Source organism: Callorhinchus milii, unplaced genomic scaffold (assembly GCF_018977255.1).
Source record: "Callorhinchus milii isolate IMCB2004 unplaced genomic scaffold, IMCB_Cmil_1.0 Scaffold12, whole genome shotgun sequence".
Taxonomy (NCBI): domain Eukaryota; kingdom Metazoa; phylum Chordata; class Chondrichthyes; order Chimaeriformes; family Callorhinchidae; genus Callorhinchus; species Callorhinchus milii.
Window position 1 is genome coordinate 15,736,085 of NW_024704753.1, and position 23,724 is coordinate 15,759,808.

At 46.6% G+C, this 23,724-nt stretch overlaps 1 protein-coding gene across 1 annotated transcript; it reads right to left on the reverse strand.

Annotated features, from left to right (window-relative positions):
- Positions 1-681: 681 nt before the first annotated feature.
- aldh1l1 (aldehyde dehydrogenase 1 family, member L1) lies at positions 682-19,699 on the reverse strand. The gene is given in 24 exon segments (XM_007890360.2): positions 682-1,930; positions 2,624-2,823; positions 3,778-3,883; positions 4,290-4,455; positions 5,350-5,448; positions 6,344-6,381; positions 6,384-6,442; positions 7,169-7,262; positions 7,461-7,548; positions 8,008-8,113; positions 8,793-8,863; positions 9,058-9,208; positions 9,813-9,940; positions 10,957-11,076; positions 11,618-11,765; positions 12,475-12,566; positions 13,073-13,198; positions 13,482-13,616; positions 14,197-14,286; positions 14,821-14,922; positions 15,624-15,789; positions 16,358-16,592; positions 17,268-17,395; positions 19,661-19,699. Coding segments are annotated over 23 exon segments (2,703 nt in total). The 5' UTR covers position 17,395; positions 19,661-19,699; the 3' UTR covers positions 682-1,874.
- Positions 19,700-23,724: the final 4,025 nt, after the last annotated feature.

Below are 23,724 nucleotides of genomic sequence, written 5' to 3' on the forward strand. Positions count from 1 at the left end.
TACTCACACACAGACACACACACGTTAACAATCATGAAGTGGAATCTTGGCTGCCTTTACTGCGAGCTCTCGTGTGCTGAGGCCACTGAAAGCTATCAACTGAGATTAGCTAAATCAACATGGAGCTGGGATTGAACCTGGGCCCTTCCATATGTGAATAGCTCAGGCTCCCGCTGGACGGTACCTCTTGTAATTGATGCGCGATGCTGCCTATGTTTGTAGCGGAGGGTTTGATGCAGACGAGACAGCTGCAGAACACATTCCCTCGGCTCCAGGCTGCTCCCCCCATTCCTCCACTCTGTACAGTCCTGAGCTGCAAAAACTTCGACCCGAACGAGGAGAGTGTCCTCGTGCTGTGGGCCACTGGTCTCGATGGATCGTCACCACTAAATCAGTCTCGATTCCACACCCAGCAAATGGCCATGTGATAGAGCGTGACAGAGCGTGTGGTGTGTGAACACGCTAACATCGGAGCGTGACAGAGCATGTGCTGTGCGAACACGCTAACATCAGAGCGTGACAGAGCGTGTGGTGTGTGAACACACTAACATCGGAGCGTGACGGAGCGTGTACGGTGTGAACACGCTAACACCAGAGCGTGACAGAGTGCGGCCTGTGAACAGAATTAACGAGTCTGGCTGGCGGGTCGCAGGTCTCACAAACATTCGGCTCTGCACTGGCTCCAGCAAACACTTTAATAGTTTTGAAAGTATAAACAATTTAGTACACAGAGCACCAGACCGCTCAGATATAATAATAATAATAATAATAATCCTTGCATTTGATATAGCGCCTTATCACGTCGTTGAGACTTCTCAAAGCGCTTCGCTGATTATACTGTAAAGTGAACTGACTGGGTAATTTGTGGGAGAAAGGTGACAGGTAATGGCGCACAGCAGTATCCCACAAACAGTCGTGGATTGAGCGACCAAATTATGAAATTACTATTTTTTAAAGAGATTATTACTTATAAAAAATGAGATATTAGCGAACAGACTGCTCCCATTGGGCATGTTAAACACGGCAACAGGCAATAGAATCAGAGAAACCTTCAGCACGGGAGACGATCAGACCCAGTTCGTGATCCTGGGCTGTGCCGTTAGCTGATCTGACTGAAGCCACGATGTGGAGACGACAGTCTAGCTCTGTACCAGGGGTGTCCACAAAGTCCTCTTAGCCCCTCGTTACAAAACAGCGGTATGAGACACCAGAGGAACTGAAACAAGCTGCCGAGGGATGCATTTCACCTCCTCACTCCATCCATGTCACAACGAACATGGTAACGGTTCATTATCTACCATGAAAAATCACGGTCCTCACACACACACACACACACTGATCCTCTGGATGTCTAAATACAGTTAAACACTTGTACTGAATACAATTAAGTGCTTATGAATACAATGATCATCATTCTTCTACATGTTTCAGTTGTTGGTCAATGCACAACTGGTGGGGTGGGGGATAAACATGGACTTTGTGAACACCCTATACTGCAGCTCTGTGCTCCAGTCGTGCATTGAAACAACCAAAATAGCTCTGGTTGTAAGATCACATAGCCATGCATACAGAGAAAATTCTCTCCTCTCCACCTTCAGTTAAACTCTCTGAAGAGGTACAAATCAATGAAAGGGGTTAAACAGGAGTTTGGAAATTGTTGAACACTTGAGTTTGGTACCTTTCCATCGACCGGCATCAGCTGAAACATCAAACAACTACCCGCGATAGTCTTGAGATCAGAAAACTGAATTAAAATTCCATTAAAAACAGATCATTGTTAACTTTGAAGTGAAATCAATTCGAGATGGGTTTCGGCGATGGCATGTCTTAAATTATCACTTTGCTCCGTTACTCCGGTAATATCTTTTTCTTCGTTAATATTCAATGGTAACTGCTTTGGTCCTGAGATACTCGTTTAAAGCATCTTGCCCTGTACAGAGAGAGAGAGAGAGAGAGAGAGAGAGAGAAGTGTAACAACCAGAATAAACAGTGCCAGACCGCTTTTGAGACATCAACCTATCTGTTCCTCTGTGCGTTTCTAGCATATTTAACAGAAGAAGTGCACAATCTGTAGAGAACAGTTCCACCCGTTCAATGGCGGATTCTCCTTTTCCTAATTCACTTAATTCTTCCGATGGTGAAATATATTCACGTTTCCCCTTTATTTATCCACGTTGCTTGCCTGACTTGTTGCTGGATGCTGACAATGACAATGATACTTCCTATAATTCGCCCCGAGATGGCGCCAGTATCTGTCTTGGCCAGGATTCTACTTCCCTATCTGCCGCCCCCTCCATCCCATTCCCTGATAGGCATCCCGGCCTCTGAACCTTCGTGAATTCCCAAACCATCTTTAGCGCAGACAACCCTTGTCTCTCCAGGCCTGTAGCTCCACCAATAATAATGGTAATATTAATAATCCTTGTATCTGACATAGCGCCTTATCACCTCTTCGAGACGTCTCAAAGTGCTTCACAGGATCTTACTGTAAAGTGGATTAACTGTGTATTTAAATAAAAATACACAATATTTAACATTAATGTATATTTATTTAAGATATAAATATATAAACGGGTTCCTCTGTTGGTGTTAACTGTTACTCTTCTCTGGACGCATCTCCTACCCAGGTCTTTGCCGAATCCCGACTGCTTGAAGCCCCCGAAAGGGGCAGCGACGTCCGTCTTGTTGTAGGTGTTGATGAAGACGGTTCCCGCGTGCAGTTTGTCGCTCACGTACATAGCCTTGTTGATGTCTCGGGTGAAGACCCCGGAAGCCAGACCAAACTCGGTGTCGTTGGCCCGTTTCAGCACACCATCAATATCCCTGTGATGGCAAACCCAGGAGTTAGTGATGAATCTTAAAGCCATCACTGACGGGTCAGACAGGAACGTAAACCTCTTTGATGTATTGAGTTGTTTCACATTAAAGGTCGGCAGCTTATTGAACGGCACAATAGATTCCCCAGGGCTCAGTGTTAATGGACCAGAAAGGTCTCAGATTTGTTGCGTCCCAAGTTAGCTGATCTCAGGCAGAGCGACAATACTGTGCAACAATTGCCCAGAATCTCCCTGGGGTGAGGAGAAGGCAAGACATTCACTGAGGTCCAATGTGCTTTGGGTGTACGGTAAACACAGGATTGGGCTGGACTCTCATGTCTCTCAAGCCTCGTCTGTGGTCAAATGGTTGGTTTAGGAACAGCCACTTTGGTGCCCAGAGAACCAGAAAAGTCATTAGTGTTATTTTTATATTATTATTAAGTCAGTGACATCCAGAGAGGAACAGACAGCGACCTGGTCTTCGTATATTCAGACCACAGGACCCATATTCATATTAAGTGAAAGGTGAAGTTGTGAACGATGCAGACTAAAGAGAACAATTATAATAATGTAGAAAGGTAATAAAAATACCATTGGTATCTTGCAGCGGAGATTTTCCTGACCCTGAGTTATAGTCAGAGTCACAAGGCACACACAGGTCAGGCTGGGACCCCTGTGTGTCAGTCTCTGCCTGTCGCTCACTGTCTCTCCTCTGTCATCCACTCCCTGTCACCTCTCTGTGTCACTCCCTGTCTCTCACTCCGCGTCACCTCCTCTGTGTCACTCCCTGTGACACTCCCTGTCTCTCACTCCCTGTCACCTCCTCTGTATCACTCCCTGCGTCACTCCCTGTCTCTCACTCCATGTCACCTCCTCCGTGTCACTCCCTGTCTCTGACTCCGCGTCGGCTCCTCTGTGTCACTAAGCTCCTTGGGGAGGGAGGGTTCACAGCGTCACGTACCCATTGGCGAACTTGGAGATGATCATGACCGGCCCAAAGGACTCCTCCGTGGCGATGAACATGTTGTCCTGCACGTTGGTGAACACGGTCGGTTCAAAGAAAAAGCCTGGAATGTAAAAAGTCTTTATATATAATGTTCCCCAGGCCGGGGGTGGGGGTGGGGGTGGGGGGGAAGGGGTGTTAACATATGTGCACAAGGTACATAGAGCAAACATATTATACAGAATATAACAGTTACATATACACAGCATATATAATGTTTATATATATATATATGTACCCACTCACCATCTCTCGCAGAGTATATAATGTTCATACCCACACACAGTATATAAGGATGTTGCACAGGTCGAACAGGTTAATGAAAATGGTTTCAAACTCAACCCTCAGCTATCCTCTCGCTCGGTCACAGCATTCAGTTCATCCTGAAATCATCTGTCCTTTCAGTAGTTTTGATTCCTAAGCAGCTGTAACCTCACACAAGCACATCTAAAAAGCCGGTGCTCACTTACCTGGTCTAGAGACCTGTTTCCCACCGCACACTAACGTGGCTCCTTCCTTCACCCCCGCGGCACAGTACTGGACCAGCTTGTCCAGGTGAGCTTTGTGGTTTTGGGGACCGTGGTCTGTGGACCTGTCCAGCGGGTCCCCGATCTTCATCTTCTTCACTTCCGCTGTCTGCGAGGAGGAAAGACATGGCTGTGAAGCAATGCGTATGGGAAAGGCAGCAAAACATCCCGCATTTGTACGCATGAACATTAGAACATAAGAATTTGCTAAGTGAAAGAAGACCAAAGCCCATCTAGTTCGCCTTATGATAATAATAATCCTTACATTTGATATAGCGCCTGATCACGTCTTCGAGACGTCTCAAAGCGCTTCATAGAATATACTGTAAAATAAATTGACTGTGTATTTTGTGGGTGAAACGCAGCAGCCAATTGCGCACAGCAGCGTCCACAAACATCCGTGGATTGAGTGACCAATTTTTTTTTTTTGAAGGGATTATTACCCCCAGAGAAGCGATCCGCCAATCGACTAACAACCGGGTTCCTACTTACTGATAGGTAAAGAGAGGCGTGTGGAGTAAGGAAATTTGGCTAATGTTTTAGCCTTGCTGGGAATCGAACCCAGGTCTCTTGCTTGCGAGGCGAGTGCTCTAACTGAGCTACAGGACTCCGTCAACCATCCTGGCACTCGCTTTACATGTTGTGTCCCAAAGTATATACTGCACATCCGAGATATTATTTTCACATTATCTTTCACATTATCTTTAATAAGTGAGAGAACAAATGAATAGTAAAGAACTTTAGGGAGAGATTAATGTGGGTTTTATTCGGTCCATCCCACCATCAGTGAGCAAAGACTTCAACTAATAATTCCTCTGAACTCTCTTCCTAAACCACGCAACCCTGCTTCTTCTCCCCTGCATTTAAACTCCCTAAAAAAACACATTTTTTTAAAAACACGTATTAAAAAAAATTAAAGAATTAAAAAAAAATTATTCTTTAAGTCGCTGAAATAGTAATGTGTATTTTTCTCACCAGGAAGAGAACAGTTTCCATCACTCACCACTTTGCTGAGGAACTGATCGTGGATGGATTCTTCGATGAAGAGCCTTCCTGCGGCAATGCAGTTTTCCCCTTTATTGAAGAACACAGCGCCCATTCCCTGGGGGGAGACACAGTGAAGATAATCGTGAGATCCCAACTCCAGCACAGTCAAGAACAGGAGGAGAGCAGACGTTCCAATGAGCTATTTTATCATCCTCCTAATCCCAAAATACACAGTCACTCCACTTTACAATATATCCTGTAAAGCGCTTTGAGACATCCCGATGGCGTGATATCAAATACAAGGATTATTATTATTATTTCCCTTGCTTTCCTCCACACGCCTGACTCCCACTCTCTAACACGTGATGAAAGGATTGCTTGTGCAGTGAATGGCGTGTAGTTGAGCCAGCACTAACAACAACACCTTGCATTTATGTAGCGCCCTTCATGTGGGGGTAGCATCCAAGAACACTCGACCAGTGGGTGTGTGGGGCAGTGACTGATTCAGGATCAATTAACTCCTTCCAGAAACTACTGGGGATGTGCATCCAGGAACGAGATTGAAGGTTATGGAGATGCGTATTGGACAGATATTCATCCTTGCATTTGCTATAGCGTCTTATCACGTCGAGACATCTCAAAGCTCTTCACAGGATTTTACTGGTGTGTTTTGTGGGTGAATGCGGCAGACAATTTGCGCACAGGAAAGATGTCGGGTTCCTGTTACAAGATGGTGTCTTTGCCCAGTGTCCCACATCTCCCGAGTGAGATCGACAGTCTAGCCTGAGGCAACAGCAGTTGCTGTTGTTGTGAACCCACAGTCGCTGAGATGTGAGTTGAGACAGTCCCAAAATCTTTTCAAACGTAGAGCCAACAGACAAGAGTAGACTTTCATCCAATCAGTCAGACCAGGATGACTCAAACGTGGGTTCAGAGGTGAAAATAGGGTACCAATTCACTTCCTCCCAACCTTCCAGCTTCAGCACCTCTAACTCCCCTCCCCAGCTTACCAGCCGCACAGCCTTGTCCAGGTCGCAGTCGCTGAAATGATGAGTGGAGATTTTCCCCCCAGCTCCAGGGAAACCTTCTTCACATTACTAACTGCACAGCTGAGGGGAGAAAGCACAGAAATCTGAACACAAGGGAATCTTCCCACTCGGCTCCTGTTTACCCTGCAGGCAAAAGCTCTAATGGGCAGGGTGGTCATAGCTGGGCAAGCAGGGGGCAAGTTATGTGGTTAAACTCCAGCAGTACCCCAGCGCACAATCTGGGGTCTCCAAGCCTCGGCTCTTGCCAACCCGCTGGATACTCTTAAACATGATGATGGGTTTCCGTATGTGTCAGACACCCGGCTGACCAAAAACCAAACCAAAGTCAGCGACCCCCTCCACTTGGTCAGCACCACTTTCCTCTCACTGATGATCACAAGGTTGAAGAAACCTTCAGGGTGAAGAAAGGCCTTCGGCCGATCTGATCTCATTCCTCCAGAACACCCACCCTCCCCTCCATCACTACATCAAGCTGCTTTTTAAATGAGTCCAGTGTCCTGGCCTCAACCATCTTTCTTGGCAACTTGTTCAATGCTCTTCCCACCTCTTCTGGTTGCCTCGGGACCTCATCCATGTGTCCACCCTTCCCATATGGACAGGAGAAGCCCCTCGAGCCTGTTCCACCATTCTATTAGATCATGGCTGATCTGTACCTCATTGCTTGATATTCCTTTATACCCTTACCTAACAAAAATCTATCCACCTCGGTCCATGTGAGCCGAGTGTTGGTAGGGGCATGGGGGAAGGGATCCTAATTCCCGGTTACTCTACCTTCTGACCATTTACCTTTTCATGATCTGTTTGCCAATTGGCGTAGACCCAGTGAAGCCAACTTTTCTCACGTCCGGGTGATCGGCTATTCTCTGTCCGATCAACGAACCTGACAGAGAGAGAGCGAGAGAGAGACAGAAATGTTATCAAGTACCCCGGGACGCTATCCCATGTGAAGGGCGCTATATAAATGCAAGTTACTGTTGTTGTTACTGTGGCTGGACAGATCTTGGACGGAGGAAAGAGGCGATTGGGTTTTTACAAAGCTTCATCTAAACAATGCTCCCGCCCGGCTCTGCCCACGTACCTGCTCCTGGTAAGATATTAACAACACCCTTTGGGAATCCGGCCTTCACCGTTAGTTCGGAAAATTTCAGAGCCGTCAAGGGTGTTACCTGTCGGAATCAATGAACGAGGGAATGAGAGGATTTCCTGCATTTAAGCCACTGCTGAGAAGCCTTCCCACAGCCCTCACACGGAGAACCTTCTCCCACACAATCCCCACCCCCAACTGGGGGCTTCACAGAGAAAAAAACTCGGTATGACCTGGTTTATTCGATAAAAGAGTCCCATGGCGTGGTAGGTTAGAGCACTCGCCTCGCAAGCAAGAGGACATGGTTCGATACCCAGGCAGTTTTCTTACTCCACACGCCTCTAATTACCTAACAGTAAGTAGGAACCCGGCTATTAGCCGATTAGCAGATCACTTTCTCTCCAAAAAAATAAAAGATTGGGTTACTCAATCCACGACCTTTGAAAAAGCGCTTTGGGATGTCTCAACAAAGTGATAAGGCGCTATATTATTTAATGCCTGTGCTCGGGAATAATGGTGTAAATGTTCGGTCGTCACTGACCTGTGCTGGCTTCAGGACCACAGTGTTACCGGCGGCAAGGCAGGCTGCCGTCTTCCACGCCAACATCATGAGCGGGTAGTTCCATGGGATAACGATGCCACAGACCCTGTTTCCCGGATCAGCGAGAGAGATTCATTCAGATTTATTCAGATAAACAACCACTGACCCCCATAGCGACCACATTCACGTGAAACCCACATCCAGGTACGTGAGAAAAACAACCAACAGCACTGAACACCTGGCAAATGTGCAACATTTCATAGAATCATAGAATATTACAGTGCAGAAAGAGGCCATTCGGCCCAAGTGCCTGTACCGACTCTTTGAAAGAGTCCCACTCCCCTGCTTGTTCCCCATAACCCTGCAAATTTTTCCTTTTCAAGTACCTATCCAATTCCCTATGGAAATTTCGCAGGATTGGTTTGTGTGAAGAAGACCCTTCGGCCCAATTGTCTTATCCTTCCAGAATCCCCTTCCAACCCTCCTCCTAGTACAGCATCACGCTGTTTCTTGAATGGGTCCAGGATCTTCAACCAAAGGCATCAACCACCCTCCTGATAACCCATTGTTATCCACCCTCTGGGTGAAGGAGTACTTCCTGGTCTTTATCCTTCCTCATCTGTTATCCAAGCACTGTGGGATGCTACCGAACACGAGGGGTGCTATATAAATGCAAGCTGTTGTTATTCCATCCCTCTCGCTCCCTCCTTCCCCCTCCCTATCTCTCTCCCGCTCCCTTTCTTTGTAGCAAAAGAAATCGCAGCAAAGTGCGGGTTTCTGCTCACCCAATGGGCTCCCGTTTGGTGAAGGTCAAGTTGCGGTTTGGTCGTGCCTGGTTGATGGGGATGGTGGAGCCCTGGAGCGAGAAGGGAAGATAGATGTTTTGGTTTGTTTCAGAAATCAACGGCTTTGCCAGCGAGTGTCTCTGTGGAAACCAGTGCTCATCGTCACAGCCGCCTGGGAGCTATTCCCAGGTCCGTGGTTGGGACCTGATCTCAGAGCCTGTACTGTGCTATATGGACGAGCCCAACACACAAGCAGATGACCAACCTGAATCTTGTCACACCAGCCGGCAAAATAGCGGAAGGTCTGGATAGACATCCCCACGTGGGTTTTCAGAGCCAGGGTGTAAACAGCCCCCGAGTCCACGGCCTCGATGGTGGCCAACTCCTCCTGGTGCTGCTCCATCAGCTCAGCCAGCCTGCGGGGGGAAGGCAGGAGACATCTCACAGCGACCTTACTATACCATCAGGCCGACTGACCACTGAGTCACATACACTCTCGCACACGCACACACTCGCACACTCTTGCACACACACTCGCCACACACACGCTCGCACAAACACACACACACACACACGCACACACAGTTGTTCAGCGTGAGTGTGAGCAGGTTGTTCAGTGTGACTGTGAGCAGTTTGCTCAGTGTAAGTGTGAGCAGGTTGTTCGGTGTGAGTGTGAGCAGGTTGTTCGGTGTGAGTGTGAGCAGGTTGTTCGGTGTGAGTGTGAGCAGGTTATTCAGTGTGAGTGTGAGCAGGTTGTTCGGTGTGAGTGTGAGCAGGTTGCTCAGTGTGAGTGTGAGCAGATGTTACCCCTCTCTTACATGCCGCGTGTCACTAGACATAAAGAATATATTTTGTAGTCCGGTATCATGTCTCCCCAGTCTTGTTCCTCCCTCCTGACTCCACCTCCTGAGGGGCTGATTCCATCCATTACAGTTACTATGTTCTGATCCAGACGCAGTGAAGCCGGGACAGTGCTGTGTACAGAAACCCTCACCTGGTCTGTTTGACAAGACAACTTACTTGTACATTAACCGGCCCCGGTCTCGGGGGTTCATCTTTCCCCACTCTCCATTCTCAAACGCCTCCTTTGCAGCAGCAACAGCCTTGTCCACGTCAGACACCTGGGCCAGGGACACCGTGCAGATAACCTGTGCGTGAGAGAGAGAACGTGGGAGAACCTGTGCGTGTATTTGAATGAGAGCTAGTGTGAGAGCGAGCTAGAGAGACCCAGTCAGTGTGACCAGATGCGTATGAGAGCTAGCGTGAGAGCTAGCGTGAGAGCTAGCGTGAGAGACCAAGTGAGTGTCAGTATACGTGTGTGTGAGACAGAGAGCAAGCATGAGAGAACACTTGAGACAACAACAACAAGATTACATTTGTTTAGCACCTTTCACGTCAGGAGGACGTCCCAAGGCGCTCCAACATTTCAGTGTACAGCATTTCAGACCCGAGCTGGGGTTGGGAGGGGAAGGGAGAGGAGGGGAAGGGGGGTGGCCGGTGGCATAGTCGAAGAGGAGGGATTTGAGGCGGGACTTGAAGGAGGCTAAGGAGGGGGTGAGGCGGAGTAATTGGGGGATGGAATTCCAGAGGTTGGGGGCAGAGTGGCTGAAGGATCTCCCGCCAATGGTGGGGCGGGTGGGTCGGGGGGATGTGGAGCAGGCCAGAGCCGGCTGAGCAGATGGAGCGGGCGGGGTGGTAGGAAATTAGGACGTCACAGAGATAGGGTGGGGCGATGCCATGGAGGGCTTTGTAGGTGAGGACTTGGATCTTGAACTGGATCCTCTGAAGGATAGGGAGCCAATGGACTCGGGTGAGAATGGGGGAGATGGGGTCACGGAATTTGGTGCGGGAGAGGACACGGGCTGCAGAGTTCTGGATTATCTGCAGCTGTGGAGGGAGGAGTTGGGAAGGCCGAGAAGTAGGGCATTTGCATAGTCAAGCCTGGAGGTGATGAAGACATGAACAAGAATTTCAGCGGCCTGAGGGGTGAGGTAATGGCGGAGTTGGGCGATGTTACAGAGGTGCTTCGAGACATGTTGACATGATGAGAGGCTGTATCAAACGTAAGGAATTTTATTACTGTTACTAAATTGTCCCACAGTAATCAGCAGGCTACGTTTAGGCAGATGTTTGTGCACGTCGTATTATACAGTGGGCCACTTACAGATCCGTCACTTGGGTTGATAGTGTCGTATACTTTGTCTCCTTCAGTATTAACGAACTGACCGTTAATGAAAGCCTGGTGAGGCATTCGAATAGTCATGTTATTCACATCCATCTGCGCCTGTGGAAACAATCAAAGCAAAAAAAAGCAATTCAGAGGCAGGTGGAAACCTGCGCCGTGTAATTTCACCTCCCTCGACCTCTCTATCTCTATCGCTCCCTTTCTCTCCGACTTCAAGTCCTGCCTCAAATGCTACCTCTTCAAATCCACCTTCTCCCGCTCGCCCTTACTTGTGGGAGGTCGAACTCCGTCCCTGTGCAGCTAGGTGTTATCCGACGTGAAAGGGGCTATACAAGGTGAATCAGTAGTCCTTACTCAGAAGAAGATTTAATTATCGATGATGTGTTTTTTTTTACAGACAACATTGGCAGAGAGTGTGCAGCGATTACAGGAGATATCTTTCATTGTGTTCGTGAAAGTATTTTCGTCACCGAGTTGATATGTGTAAACGTTTCCGTGCAGTTTGAACATCTCATACAGACCTACGAGCAAGAACGTTTGATTCACCCTGTTTAAATGCAAGCCTCGTTGCTGTAATTTGTCGGGGGGGACAGCTTTGTAACAAATCTTTAAAGATTTGTTATCGACCAGCACTACATACGTAATCTATAACCATCTCCTCTTCATCATCCTCTCCCCGCAGCTTCCTCACGAGCATCTGCATGAACTCCTCGAACGTGGTGGCCATGTAGACGTCTTCGTTCTGCAGCTGAAGACCATTACACCTCAGCTTGATTTCCTCCACCAACCTGCAGGCAACAATGAAGGAGATCCCAACAACTACTTGCATTTATACAACGCCCTTCAAGCTGGATAGCTTCCCAGAGAGCTCGACAGTGACAGAACACAACTGGGATGGCTTCTCCACACATCTGCTCCTCACTGTGATCACCTGAAGATTTCATTATTCCTGGATCTCCTAAAGACCCAGTGTTTTCCACGACCCCGTGAATCACTTCCGATCGGGGGAGAAGTTCAAAACCACTTACGGAAATACCAGCTTCCAAACAAGGCTGAAAAAATGCCAGATTCAGGAGGGCTGGGAAATGTTTTTCCCAGAGAGTTGTTCCGATCTGGAATGAAATGGCGGTGGAAGCAGATTCAATAGTAGCTTTCAAAAGGGAAAGGGAAAATTTACAGGCTTTTGGGTAAGAGCGGGGAAGTGGGACTAGTTGGGTAGCTCTTTCAAAGAGCCGGCCACAGGCACGATGGGCTGAATGGCCTCCTTCTGTCCTGTAAGATTCTACGATTCTAAATAGAGTAAATCCAGACCCAGGTAAAATTTCTTTCCTCCAGGTTTTGAAACCCTAAGTTCTGGTCACAGCTGGTTGAGTTTCCTCTTCACTTGGTGAAGAGCAAAAGCCCACGCTAGAGGTCGGGAGCAGGGTGTGGAGAAAAAAAACTCTGCCTTCGCTGTGCGTTTCACGGCTGAAACTGGGTTAGTAACCTAACCATTACCTGATCACATCCATAGAGGCAGCTCCCGACTTGAAAAAGTCAGTGGAATCTTCGATTTGTTCTACGTTCGAGAGGATGCTCTTCCAGACGACCTGACAACAGACACAAACAGGGAAATGAAAACCTCAAAGAGGCACATTCCTAAATCAGCCAATTTCAAACCTCAAAGTTTCAGGAATAATTATTCCCTCTTGTTGGGGGTTGCGTTCTTGTTCCCGGGGATAGTACCCGTGTGAGGTATTGTGAACCTGGGGTGAAGTTGTCTTGAGTTCAGCGACAAACTGAGCAAGAACAATAAAGTGCAGGTACACTCATCAGAGAAATGCAGCCGTATATTATATAGATGTGTGTGTGTGTGTGTGTCCCTGGATTTTACAAAATATAGTCACTCGAATTTACAGCCACCAGAGGGACAAAGAGAGAGAAAGAAAGAAAAGGCTGAGTGAGAGAGACAGAGAGACAGAGAGAGAGAGAGAGAGAAAGGAAGAGAGATAGAGATTTAACATAGCGAGAGAGAGAGAGAGCAAGAGAGAAACGGAGAGAAATAGAGGGACAGATAGACTTGAACCCGGGATATTCACAAGATTTAATGACTTACTCTGAGTTCCTGTTTTATTTTCAGCTCCTCCTCGGTGAGCTCCACTGAAGAGCTCTCTGAAGAAGTAAAATACTTGGAGGCTGGAATCATTTTCCCATCTTCAAACTGGAGGCTTTTGACCAAGACCTGGAAACGAAAACCACAAGCTTTTGGTCTATTTATATTAAACAGGGTCTCTGTTCCTCTTGTAATAAATGGCAACTCTCAACCACAGAGCCGTGGGTGGGGGAGCAATCACATATTTTCCCATACATTTACCCTGCAATGACCCACGCTGTGAGATGCCTGCAATCGGTATCACGCGATGAAGCCAAGGTTGGGGCAGCGTGGCTGCCTTGGTGTGGTAAGGAGGCTTACGGACCAGGAGGGTTGCGGGTTCGAACCTGGTGAAAGTCCAATGGTTTCTTACCATTTTACCATCTTTGCCGAACAGTATCAGGCCACTCTTGGCCACCAAGGCCGGCTGGTTAGCCCCAGCAATCTCCAAGGCCTGGCCCTCAGGCAGGGCACCGGTGAAGAGGGTTGAGCCGAAAAATGTCAATTTCTGAAATGAAATGGAGACGAGGGTGAGACGGGTCAAGAAACCACAAACAACTTGTTTTTTGGGGGATGTGGGGGGGGGGGGGGGAGGGGGGGCACTGCTGTGCGCAATTTTTGCTGCCGAGTTTCGCCCACAAAATACGCAGTCAATCCACTCGACCATATATTCTGTGAAGCACCATGCGACTTCTCAATGACGTGATAAGACGCTATATGAAATGCAAGGATTATTATTGTTATTAAATCGCGGGAAAAAAAGGCCATTCATATCAATATCTTGTCCACTTCCCAAGCAATTTCATCTCCTCTCTCCTCTCTCCTCGCCCCCTCGAGCATTATTCATCCTCAGCTAATTACCTTCTCCTGACCCTCATCAGCTCAGGAACCACAGTCATCCACACGGTGTTCCATCATCGCTCACATTTCCACGTAATGTTCCTCAATAACTTCCTGATTACTCAACCAACTCTTAACGCTAAAGAAACTGACGTCACCGACACCTGCGCAGGAATGAGGAAGGACGAGCCCGTCTGCTAGGTCCGTTCTCCTCAGCCAACGCTTCGCTGAGTCAGGTTGACACTCACATGTCCATTGACCTCCGACCAGGCTCCAGGGACTTTGTCGTTGCCTCGGATCCAGTTATGAATGGCCTCGGCCGGCTGATCCCAGTTAATCTAAACAAGCAGGAAAACAAGAGAGTGCACGGTTCAATCTGTACCGCTCTGTGGGTTGCAAATCGTGTCTCGAAACTTTACACAGCAGTTACGGATGGCATCGGCTCTGCTCACAGCTCCTGGGCCAAACGGGCCTGGGAAAGTGACGGGTTCACTTCCCGGTTTATTTTGAGCTCACTGAGCTCAGCCGGTGTGACAGTAAGGAAGTTATAAATAGTCTCGGCATCCCTCTCCTCGGTCAGGAAGACTTGTGCTGGAAAGTTCATGCGTGCGCGCATGTGTGTGTATGTAGAAGTATCCATTGAGTCCATGTGTATCAGTGAGTGCGCGTGTGGGTTGCGTGTATGTTGTATGGGTCTATACTTTGGGCTTGCACAATAACAGTGTCCACTTGGGTCAGATAACGTAATGGAGGCTGGCATCTGCTGACCTACTTCCCAGCAAACGAGTGAACCTTCTAGGCAAGTCTTATTGTGAAGCACACAAGAGGGATAAGTGGAAGAAAGAGAGAAATGAACAGAGGTGACTCAGGACCTTTGCGTTCTCCTTCTTCTGAATTCCCTCATAACTCGCTCCCTCCTCCGGCTGCTTGATCCTTGGAGCTTTCCCCTGAGTGATGAGTTCCACAGCCTCACCCTGGAAAAGGTGAGACAGGTGTGAGCTAAACACAGGGGGATGGGATCCGGAAAAGGGCAGGTAAATGGGACTGAAAGGTTCTCTCTTAAAGAGCCGAATGGTATTCTTGCTGTAAATTTCTATGGTTCTAATCGCTCTAATTGCAGCCCCGGTTATACTTCATGTCACTCACTACTGCACTCTCTTTCTCTCTACCACTTATTTTCTCTCACTCCCGCATTCTGTCCCTCTCTCTCAAATACAGTCGGACTCAGCCCGAGGTCATGGACTGCACAGGGCTGTTTAGAGCTTCCCTGTGCTGCGATGTAAGGAGCTGCCAATAAACAGGTGAATTAGGATCAGTTTAGTGCTGAGTCCATAGTCATGAAGACCCGAGCGGAGACTGTCTCAAACTCATTTCACAGAGAACCTTCACAATCCGCTGTGAGAGAGACTGCCTCCAGTCTATATATATAGGACTGTCTATATCATTTTCAACTCCTGTTGGTTTCTACCATTCATCTGTATTGGTCAGGTTCACATAAAGTGCTCACTGTAAGCACCAACACTCAACATCTGGCTAAAGCCTTCGCTCACTGAGTCTTTTTCGTCTCCTTCCGGCGTGAAAGGCGCTATACAAATTTAATTTTGCTGTTGCTTTTTCTTGCGCCTTTCACTGTGCCTCTCGCTGTGCTTCTCTGTGCCTCTCGCTGTGTGCCTACCATGCTTTTAATGCCCTCGGGGAACAGGAATCGTTTGTACAGTGTGTTGACCGTGTCGTCAGGATAGACCTCACATTCCTTCTGCAAGAGGACAGGACCCGTATCCAATCCCTCATCTGCCCAGAAGATAGAGAAGCCGCCCTTCTTATCTCCATGCATCAGAGTCCTGCAACAAACATAGACTGTTATAGTAATAATATAATAATAATCCTTGCATTTGACACAGCGCCTTATCACGTTGTTGAGACGTCTCAAAGCCCTTCACAGAATATACTGTAACGTGAATTGACTGTATATCTTGTGAGTGAAACGCGGCAGCCAATTGCGCACAGCAGCGTCCCACAAACAGTCGTGGATTGAATGACCACATTTTGTTTGGAGGGATTATTATCCCCTGGAAAGCATCCGCCAATTGACTAGTTGCTGGGTAAACAGACGGGTGTGGGATAAGGAAACTTGCCTAAGGTTTCACCCTGCCCAGGAATTTAACGAGGGTCCTCTCGCTTGCGAGGCAATCACTCTAACCACCAGCGGACACCTGTATCTCAGTCTCCATCACAGCATCGCTGCATTTAGCCCACCTCCCGGCGGATTGTAAAACAAGCCCAATTTACAAATTAAGATCGAATTGATTGCGTGTGTACTAATGTGCGTGCAATCCCACGCTACAGCTTCTCGAGGTTTTAACATCTTGCCAGACACCAACTCTCTCGCTCCTGGGTTCCTACTCTTACCAGTTGATGGCAGACGCCCCTCTGTGCCTGGGTAGCAGAGATGGGTGGTAGATGATCGATCCATGTTTGGGAAAGTCAATCACTTCCACCGGAATAAACTGGGAGCAGAAAGGCAGCACGTTCAACTCTGCTCCCAAAGCTCGGTACTCATTCACCACTTCTAGGATTGCCTTCCCTTTCAGCCTCCAGCGTGGATACTTAAACACTGGGGTGCCGTCCTTCACACCTTCTGTGGCTGAAGAGACGATATCGCAATGGATAAAATGCACAAGTAAAATACAAATATAAATGACATGCATTCGTATAGTGCCCGATCATATCAAAACAGCTCAAAGCGCTGCTAGTAATCACAGTCAAATGTAAGGCTGTATATGTAGGCAAATGCAAGCCTCACAAACAGCCACTGGAGGATTTGTGGCTAAGGCACTGTGAGAAACTCCCTTCTCTTTTGAATATTACCGAGAGATCTTTAACACCAAATTGAGTAGGCACAGACATGAGCTCGGTTTAAGGTATCATTAAAAGAACGACACTTCCGATAATAATAATAATCCTTGCATTTGATATAGTGCTTTTCACGTCTTTGAGACGTCTGAAAGCGCTTCACAGAATATACTGTAAAGTGAACTGACCAAATTATAAGTGGGTTTTTTTTTCCTGAGGGATTATCAGGCGTATGGAGTAAGGGAACTTGCGCAAGGTTTCACCCTGCAGGGAGGTAGAAAGGTTCAATTTGAGGGTCAAACAAGACGCTAAGGTTGCGGATTGGCTCAGTGAGTTGGAGTGTGGGTCTAAGGATGGTACCAGCGGCTGAAGTGTGATGACGGGAGCCAACCAGGAGGGCCTCGGTCTTGTTGACTATTCATTACCTATAGCTTAACATGTAAAGTACCAAACCCACTGTACTTACCCAGTGGATCTTCTTTGCCATCTTTGTCAGGGATTGTGAATATCCCCACAATCTCATGTCCTGCCTTCTTGACTTCCTTGTACACCTCGAGGCCAAAGAGACTCTGTCCAATGATTGCGATCTTCATCCTTTACACGAACGGAACGCTCAGTGTTACTGTACGTGGTGAGAATTGACCGTTTAATAGTAAATGACAACAGCAAATTGGACTTGTAATAACGTCCTTCACGTCAGAAAGACGTCCCAGGGCACTGGACAGTCAGGGGTTTTTGGACCCGAGCTGGAAGTTGTGGAGGAGGTGATGTTATCACACCAAGATAACTGTCATTTATTGCTGCAGTGTCCATCAATGCTTTGTCTAAAATGGTATCTGTTTCTTACAGACAAATAGAGTCAGCTCAGGGGGAAGACCACAACAACAACAACAGCTTGCACTTTTATAGCGTCCTCGACGCAGGGCTGAGTCTCCGGAGTACTTAACCAGACAAGCCTCGGTGAAGACACAGATAGAACAGAAAAAAGAGAAGCTCCGAGGATGAGGATGGATCTTAAGTGAAGAGGAGAGGCTTATGCAGAGAGGGATTTGCATTCAGTGGAGAAACGAAGATGGGGACATGACCCAGGTGTCTAAAATAATGGGAGAAAGATACATGGTTTTAATTAAACACTCAAGTAATTAAACAACAACCAGCAAGCGCAGAGATGGGATTCCTGTTTCAATTTATCTCCCAGCAACATATCGCTCACAATCATAAAACAAGCAACATATGTTAAGTTTCAATAGACTTTACCAGGGGAACAGCCTGCACTGTAGAGAATGATGGCATCTACAAAGAGTTTGTCACATTTCATCCACAAAATACACTTTACAGCAAACTCCAAGAAGCCCTTTGAGACGTCTCAACTACATGATAAGGCCTTATATCAAATGCAAGGATTACTATTATTATTATTATCACAGTTCTGTTCTGCAGGAATTAACTGACATGGTATCACCTCATCCCAGATCGTTTCAAGCAGAAGTGAAAAACTAAACACTTTCTCACACATTCCCCAATCTGTACATCCCGTAGAAGAAAAGACACCACGCAGTGAAACAACTTACTCGTCAAAGTTTGACTGTTAGAAAGTTACCAGTAACTAATGTCAACACTATGGAAGGGGGTTGGTTGGGGGCGTGGGTGGGAAGGCGGAGAGAAGGGTGTTTTCTGGGCGTCAGGTCTGATCAAGCCTTTCTGACCATTCACCAACGCAGAACCTTATCTCCCTGAGGAGTGATTGACCCGGGTTTACCTCTAGTGACTGGCAAAGACATCCATTGGAGGAAATCAATCGCATGAATTGACCAAACTAACCAGTGCTCGTTAATACATGAATTTTTGAATTAATAATCTACACCAGCAACAACTACAACAACTTCCATTTATTCAGCGCCCCTCACACAGGGCAGTGTTCCAGAGCCTTCGAATTATTGAATTAATAATCTATATCATCGTACTAGAATTCCTCCTACAACTAATAATCTGTGCATTTGGTGCTCTTACAGTGAGAAAGAGAGAGAGAGAGAGAGAGAGAGAGAGAGACAGATTGCACAACAGTTTTCTTAATTATTGACTTTCCAAAAGTTTATTGAAGTGCTAAAGTCAATTCCAACCAATGCAGTAAACACGATACAAGTAATGCTTTAATCTCCAGCCTGCCTTTTTAATTGGAGAAAGTAACTTGGAATAGCGAGGAAGCTTTCTGGAAAGCACTTCATGCTGCTGGCTCGAATTCGTTACATAATTAAGATTGCTGCTTCGAAAACTTTGCATAAAATAAAGCGACTTGCATTAGAATAAACTCGACCCCAAATAATATATATGGGCAACACACACACAGAACCACACACACACACCAGAGCATAACGAATCTGTATTGAATAGAAAAACTTGAAAAGATTACTTAAACACAGATCTACACACACACACACACACACACACCAGAGCATAACAAATCTGTATTGAATAGAAAAACTTGAAAAGATTACTTAAACACAGATCTACATCACCACACAACCCCATCAGGTCTGTTTTGCTGGAATAAATAGAAAGAAAACACACAGTTTGAATCAATGTGATCAGAAAGGTTATTAAAGTGCAAGTTAAATTGTTTGCATGGGCAACTCGCCTATTATTATAGTTATTATTATCATTATTATTATTATTGTCAATCCTTACCTACCTTGCCCTGGATTTATATACCTAAACCTGCCAGTTTTTGCACAGAAATTGCAATTAATTAATAGAAGGAAACAGTTTAACAGTGAGAAAACGATCAGAAACAAAGTTCAAACAGACATTACGCAATGACCCGGTTATAAAATTGCCAGAGAGTAATCTCACTTGACTTACGGATAGACTGTGAGGCTTCTGTGTGTGTGTGACTATGTTTTCCCAGTGTTTTAACATAACGACAGGAGCCCTGAGACTGAAAGTAAACACACCATTGGTCCAGGCGATTAGTTTGGCTTCATCCCAGGGATAGAGGGAGAGGGAGGAGAGAGGGACTTGGAACAGAAAGAGAGAAAGAGGGGAGGAGACAAGAAAGAGAGAGAGAGGAGAAGATACAAGAAGAGAGAGAGAGAGAGAGAGGGGGGGTGGAAGATAGGGAAGGAATTCTATTGCATAGAACTACATAGAGCGTACAGTACCCTTCGCATTTATAATCATCCTTGCGCGTGATATAGCGCCTTATCACGTCTTCGAGTCGTCTCAGCACCAACATTGTCCATTCAGCCCAACTGGGAGGGAGGAACAGAATGATAATAATAATCCTTGCATTTGATATAGCGCCTTATCATGTCTGCGAGACGTTTCAAAGCGCTTTGCAGGGTACGCTGTAAAGAAAATTGACTGTACATTTTGTGGGTGAAACGCAGGAGCCAATTGCGCACAGCAGCGTCCCCGCAAACAGTCGTGGATTGAGTGACCATATTTTGTTTGTATGATGGACAGTGATCAGGAGTGGGACTCGGGTTGGTTTCCTCTCCTCAAGCTTGGGAAGTTGAGGCCGAATGCAGCCTCAACAGAAGGAAGGAAATAGGGAGGGAGAGAAGGAGGAAGGGTTTGTGCGGGCTGAGGGGTCGGGGTGCTCATTGCCTAGAGATGCCATGTGGGAAGAGACGCATCACTTTTTTGTGATAGATTAAGCGGAGTCCTGTAGCTCAGTGGTTAGAGCACTCGCCTCGCAAGCGCGAGACCTGGGTTTGATTCCCGGACAGGGCGAATCCTTGAGCAAGTTTCCTTAGTCCACACGCCTCCGTTTACATAGCAGTCAGTAGTAGCCCGGTTAGTCGATTGGCGGATCGCTTTTCCGGGTGTAATAATCCCTTAAAAAAATCGCCTAATCCACGACATTTTGTGGGACACTGCTGTGCGCAATTTGCTGCCGTGTTCCGCTCACAAAATATACAGTCAATTCGTTTTACAGTGTATTCCATGCAACGCTTTGAGACGTCGCAAAGACGCGATAAGGCGCTATGTCAAATCCAAGGATTATTATTATTTTTTATCAAGTGTTGGTTCTTGTTAGAGCCAAGTTGAACATGACCCTATCCTTGCCCAAAGCCACATGTAACATTAGTTAGGGGGGTGGGGGGAGAGAGTGCTGGATTCCTATGGAAACCAATTTTTTTTTTGGTCGGCTGACACCCACAAGATTAATTCGGATGAATAAAGACCTTTGACTAATCTGTTCTCCTCCTTAGATTACCCACCCTATCGTTTTTCCCTTCACAGCATCAAATCGTTTTTTTTAAGCAAGTCCCAGAGTCCTGGCCTCAACTCACCACCTTTCCTGTTCTGTTCCAGTTATTAGTTATCCTCTGGTTAAAGAAAAACTTCCTGGAGTCTGTCCCGAAATTGCCCTTTGCAACTTTAAACCTTTCGCTCACAAAATGCACAGTTAATTCACTTTACAGTATATTCCGTGAAGAGCTTCGAAGACGTGATAATAAAATAAATAATAATCATCCTTGCATTTGGTATAGTGCCTTATCATGCAAAGTTGCAAAGGGCAATTTCGGGACAGACTCCAGGAAGTTTTTGTGTGTGTGTGTGTGTGTGTATGTGTGTGTGAGTGTGTGTGTCAATTTGTGTGTATGCCTTGGGACATTCTGCTGATGTGAAAAGCGCTTACAAATGTAATTTTGTTGTTGTTGTTCTTGTGTGTGTGAGTGTGAGTGAGTGTGTGTGAGTGTGTGTGTGAGTGTGTGTGTGTGTGTGTGTGTGTGTGTGTGAGTGTGCAAAGCGCTGAGCAAAAGGTCACCTTCACTGAAGTGAATGATTGATTGACATTCTTTTATCGACTCTTAAACGAAAGTGTTTGATGCTCTCACTTTAGAAAGCAGAGTCATGCTTGCCAGTTGCTTTACGCTGAAGGAACCACAGCAGCTCAGCACTGCTCAGCTCCGCTAGTTAATGTGTAACAATCGCTGCTGAAACGCAAGGTCATCGTTTCTCGCTGTGACCTTCAGCTGAGAGCAGCTGAGGCAGGAGAATATCAGATTCTGCGAATCCCAAACTCCTGACTCCAAGCAAAATAATCCTTATCCCTGGAAAATTGTTTGCTTCTCAGAGCAATTCTCTTTCTGCACCAACTCATCCCAAAACTTCTCAGTAAAAACATATCCAACATTACATAACTCGCACTCTGCCTTCTCTGACTGTGATTTAAAGGTAACTGATAACAGCTTAACCTAAGGTAACCTGTAGACCTGTAGAAACACTGTACAGATAGATGTAACAGATAAACAGGACAGAGAAACAGGTGAGTGTGGGGGCGGTGGGGAGGGCAGTTTGTGTTCGATGCTCATTTCTCCTGTCGTCTCTCACTAACAGTTTAAGGTCATTGACTCGGGAGTGATTGAGAGACTCAAGGTCTCTTGGTTTGACGTTTGCAGAAAACGCCATTTATACAGTAACCAGTCAGATACAATCCCTTATTTGTTGGCTTGAATTTAATAATATTTCTGCTCTTGGAAAAAGGGGGAATGAGCCTTGCGGCTGTGATTTCAGGCGCTGTCGTGCGCAAGTAAGACTTTCTGACAACTTTTCGCAGTTGTTCCAATGGCTTGCAAACAAAGAAACAAAAGACATATTTGCTCAAAGGTTTGAGGGATGTTAAGGTTTGTTGTATCGAGTCTGTACGTAGCAGTGAGGCACATTACGCTCCAGGAATTTGACAGTCTAGAGGGAGCTCTACTCCGTCTCTCACCCATGCATCAGGCTGACCTGGGAGGGCTGAATGGAAAGTGTAGAGGGAGCTCAGAGATCAGCCAAATAACATTGTGAGTACAGTAACAGTGCAGTGAGGTATGTTTGAGATGACGAAGGGTTGCGTTGAAGCTGATCCGGGAGTCGTGCTCACTGTAGCTGAGGTGTAAATACCAGAGAACACACTGCGTAAGGAGGGAGGTGATGTGTAAACCTTCTTACACCTCGGGTAATAGACCTGGAACCTTCGGGTGTCAGCCAGGCTCAGTTGGTAGCACTCTCACCTCGGAGTCAGAAGGTCGTGGGTTCAAGCCTCACGTCAGGACGTCGAGCTCACAGTCGAGGCTGACACGCCAATGCAGTATTGGGGAACGTTGTATTGTCAGAGTTCCCACCTGTCTGTTCGTGTGGGTGTTCAACCCATGGGACTACTTGAAAAGAGAAGGGAGTTTCTTCCAAGATTGTGGCCAACAACTCCTCCAAATAAAAGTCGTTCACTCCATTTGGGACATTGCTGTGCTTAAATTAGCTGCCACATTCGCCCACAAAATACACAGTCACTATACTTTGCAGTAAATCCCGTGAAGGGACGTCCTCCTGAATGAAAAGATGCCATAACGAATACTAGGATTATTATTGTTGTTACTAGAATACGTTAGCAGGAACAAGGACCGCAGCACCTAGAACGAACGAAAGCCTAAAATAGCATAAAAATAGAACGTAAAGAAAGCAGGGAACTCAAAGAAATAATTGGAGTCATCAAGTGAGCTCTGGTCTCTCGTGGATTCCACCCCCCCCCTTGCTTTTGGCAACGCATAAATCACTATCCTCAGTGGAGTAATTAGTGGTTTCCGTGAAAATCTATCTCTATATCCTCTAATACAGTACCAAACCAAAAATAAGTAGCTGAGGGATGAGGGATTAACAGTTATGATTAAAAGGCGGTTGAAAATCACAAAGGAATGGACTGGTTGGGCCTAATTCCTAAAATGCAATGCACCAGCTGAGCTGAATGTGCTGCTTTCTATGTTTTTCGTGTTGTTCGATGTTATTCCACGACTCAAAAGGATCACTGGTTTGCCAGTCCGCAGCACCGTAGGATAACCACGAGGCGGCAGCAATAAGCCAGGCAGGGAATCAACCACAGTGGCTCTGAGCAAACAAACTGTGAGTTTGGTTTGCTCTACAGCTGAAAAGGGGAT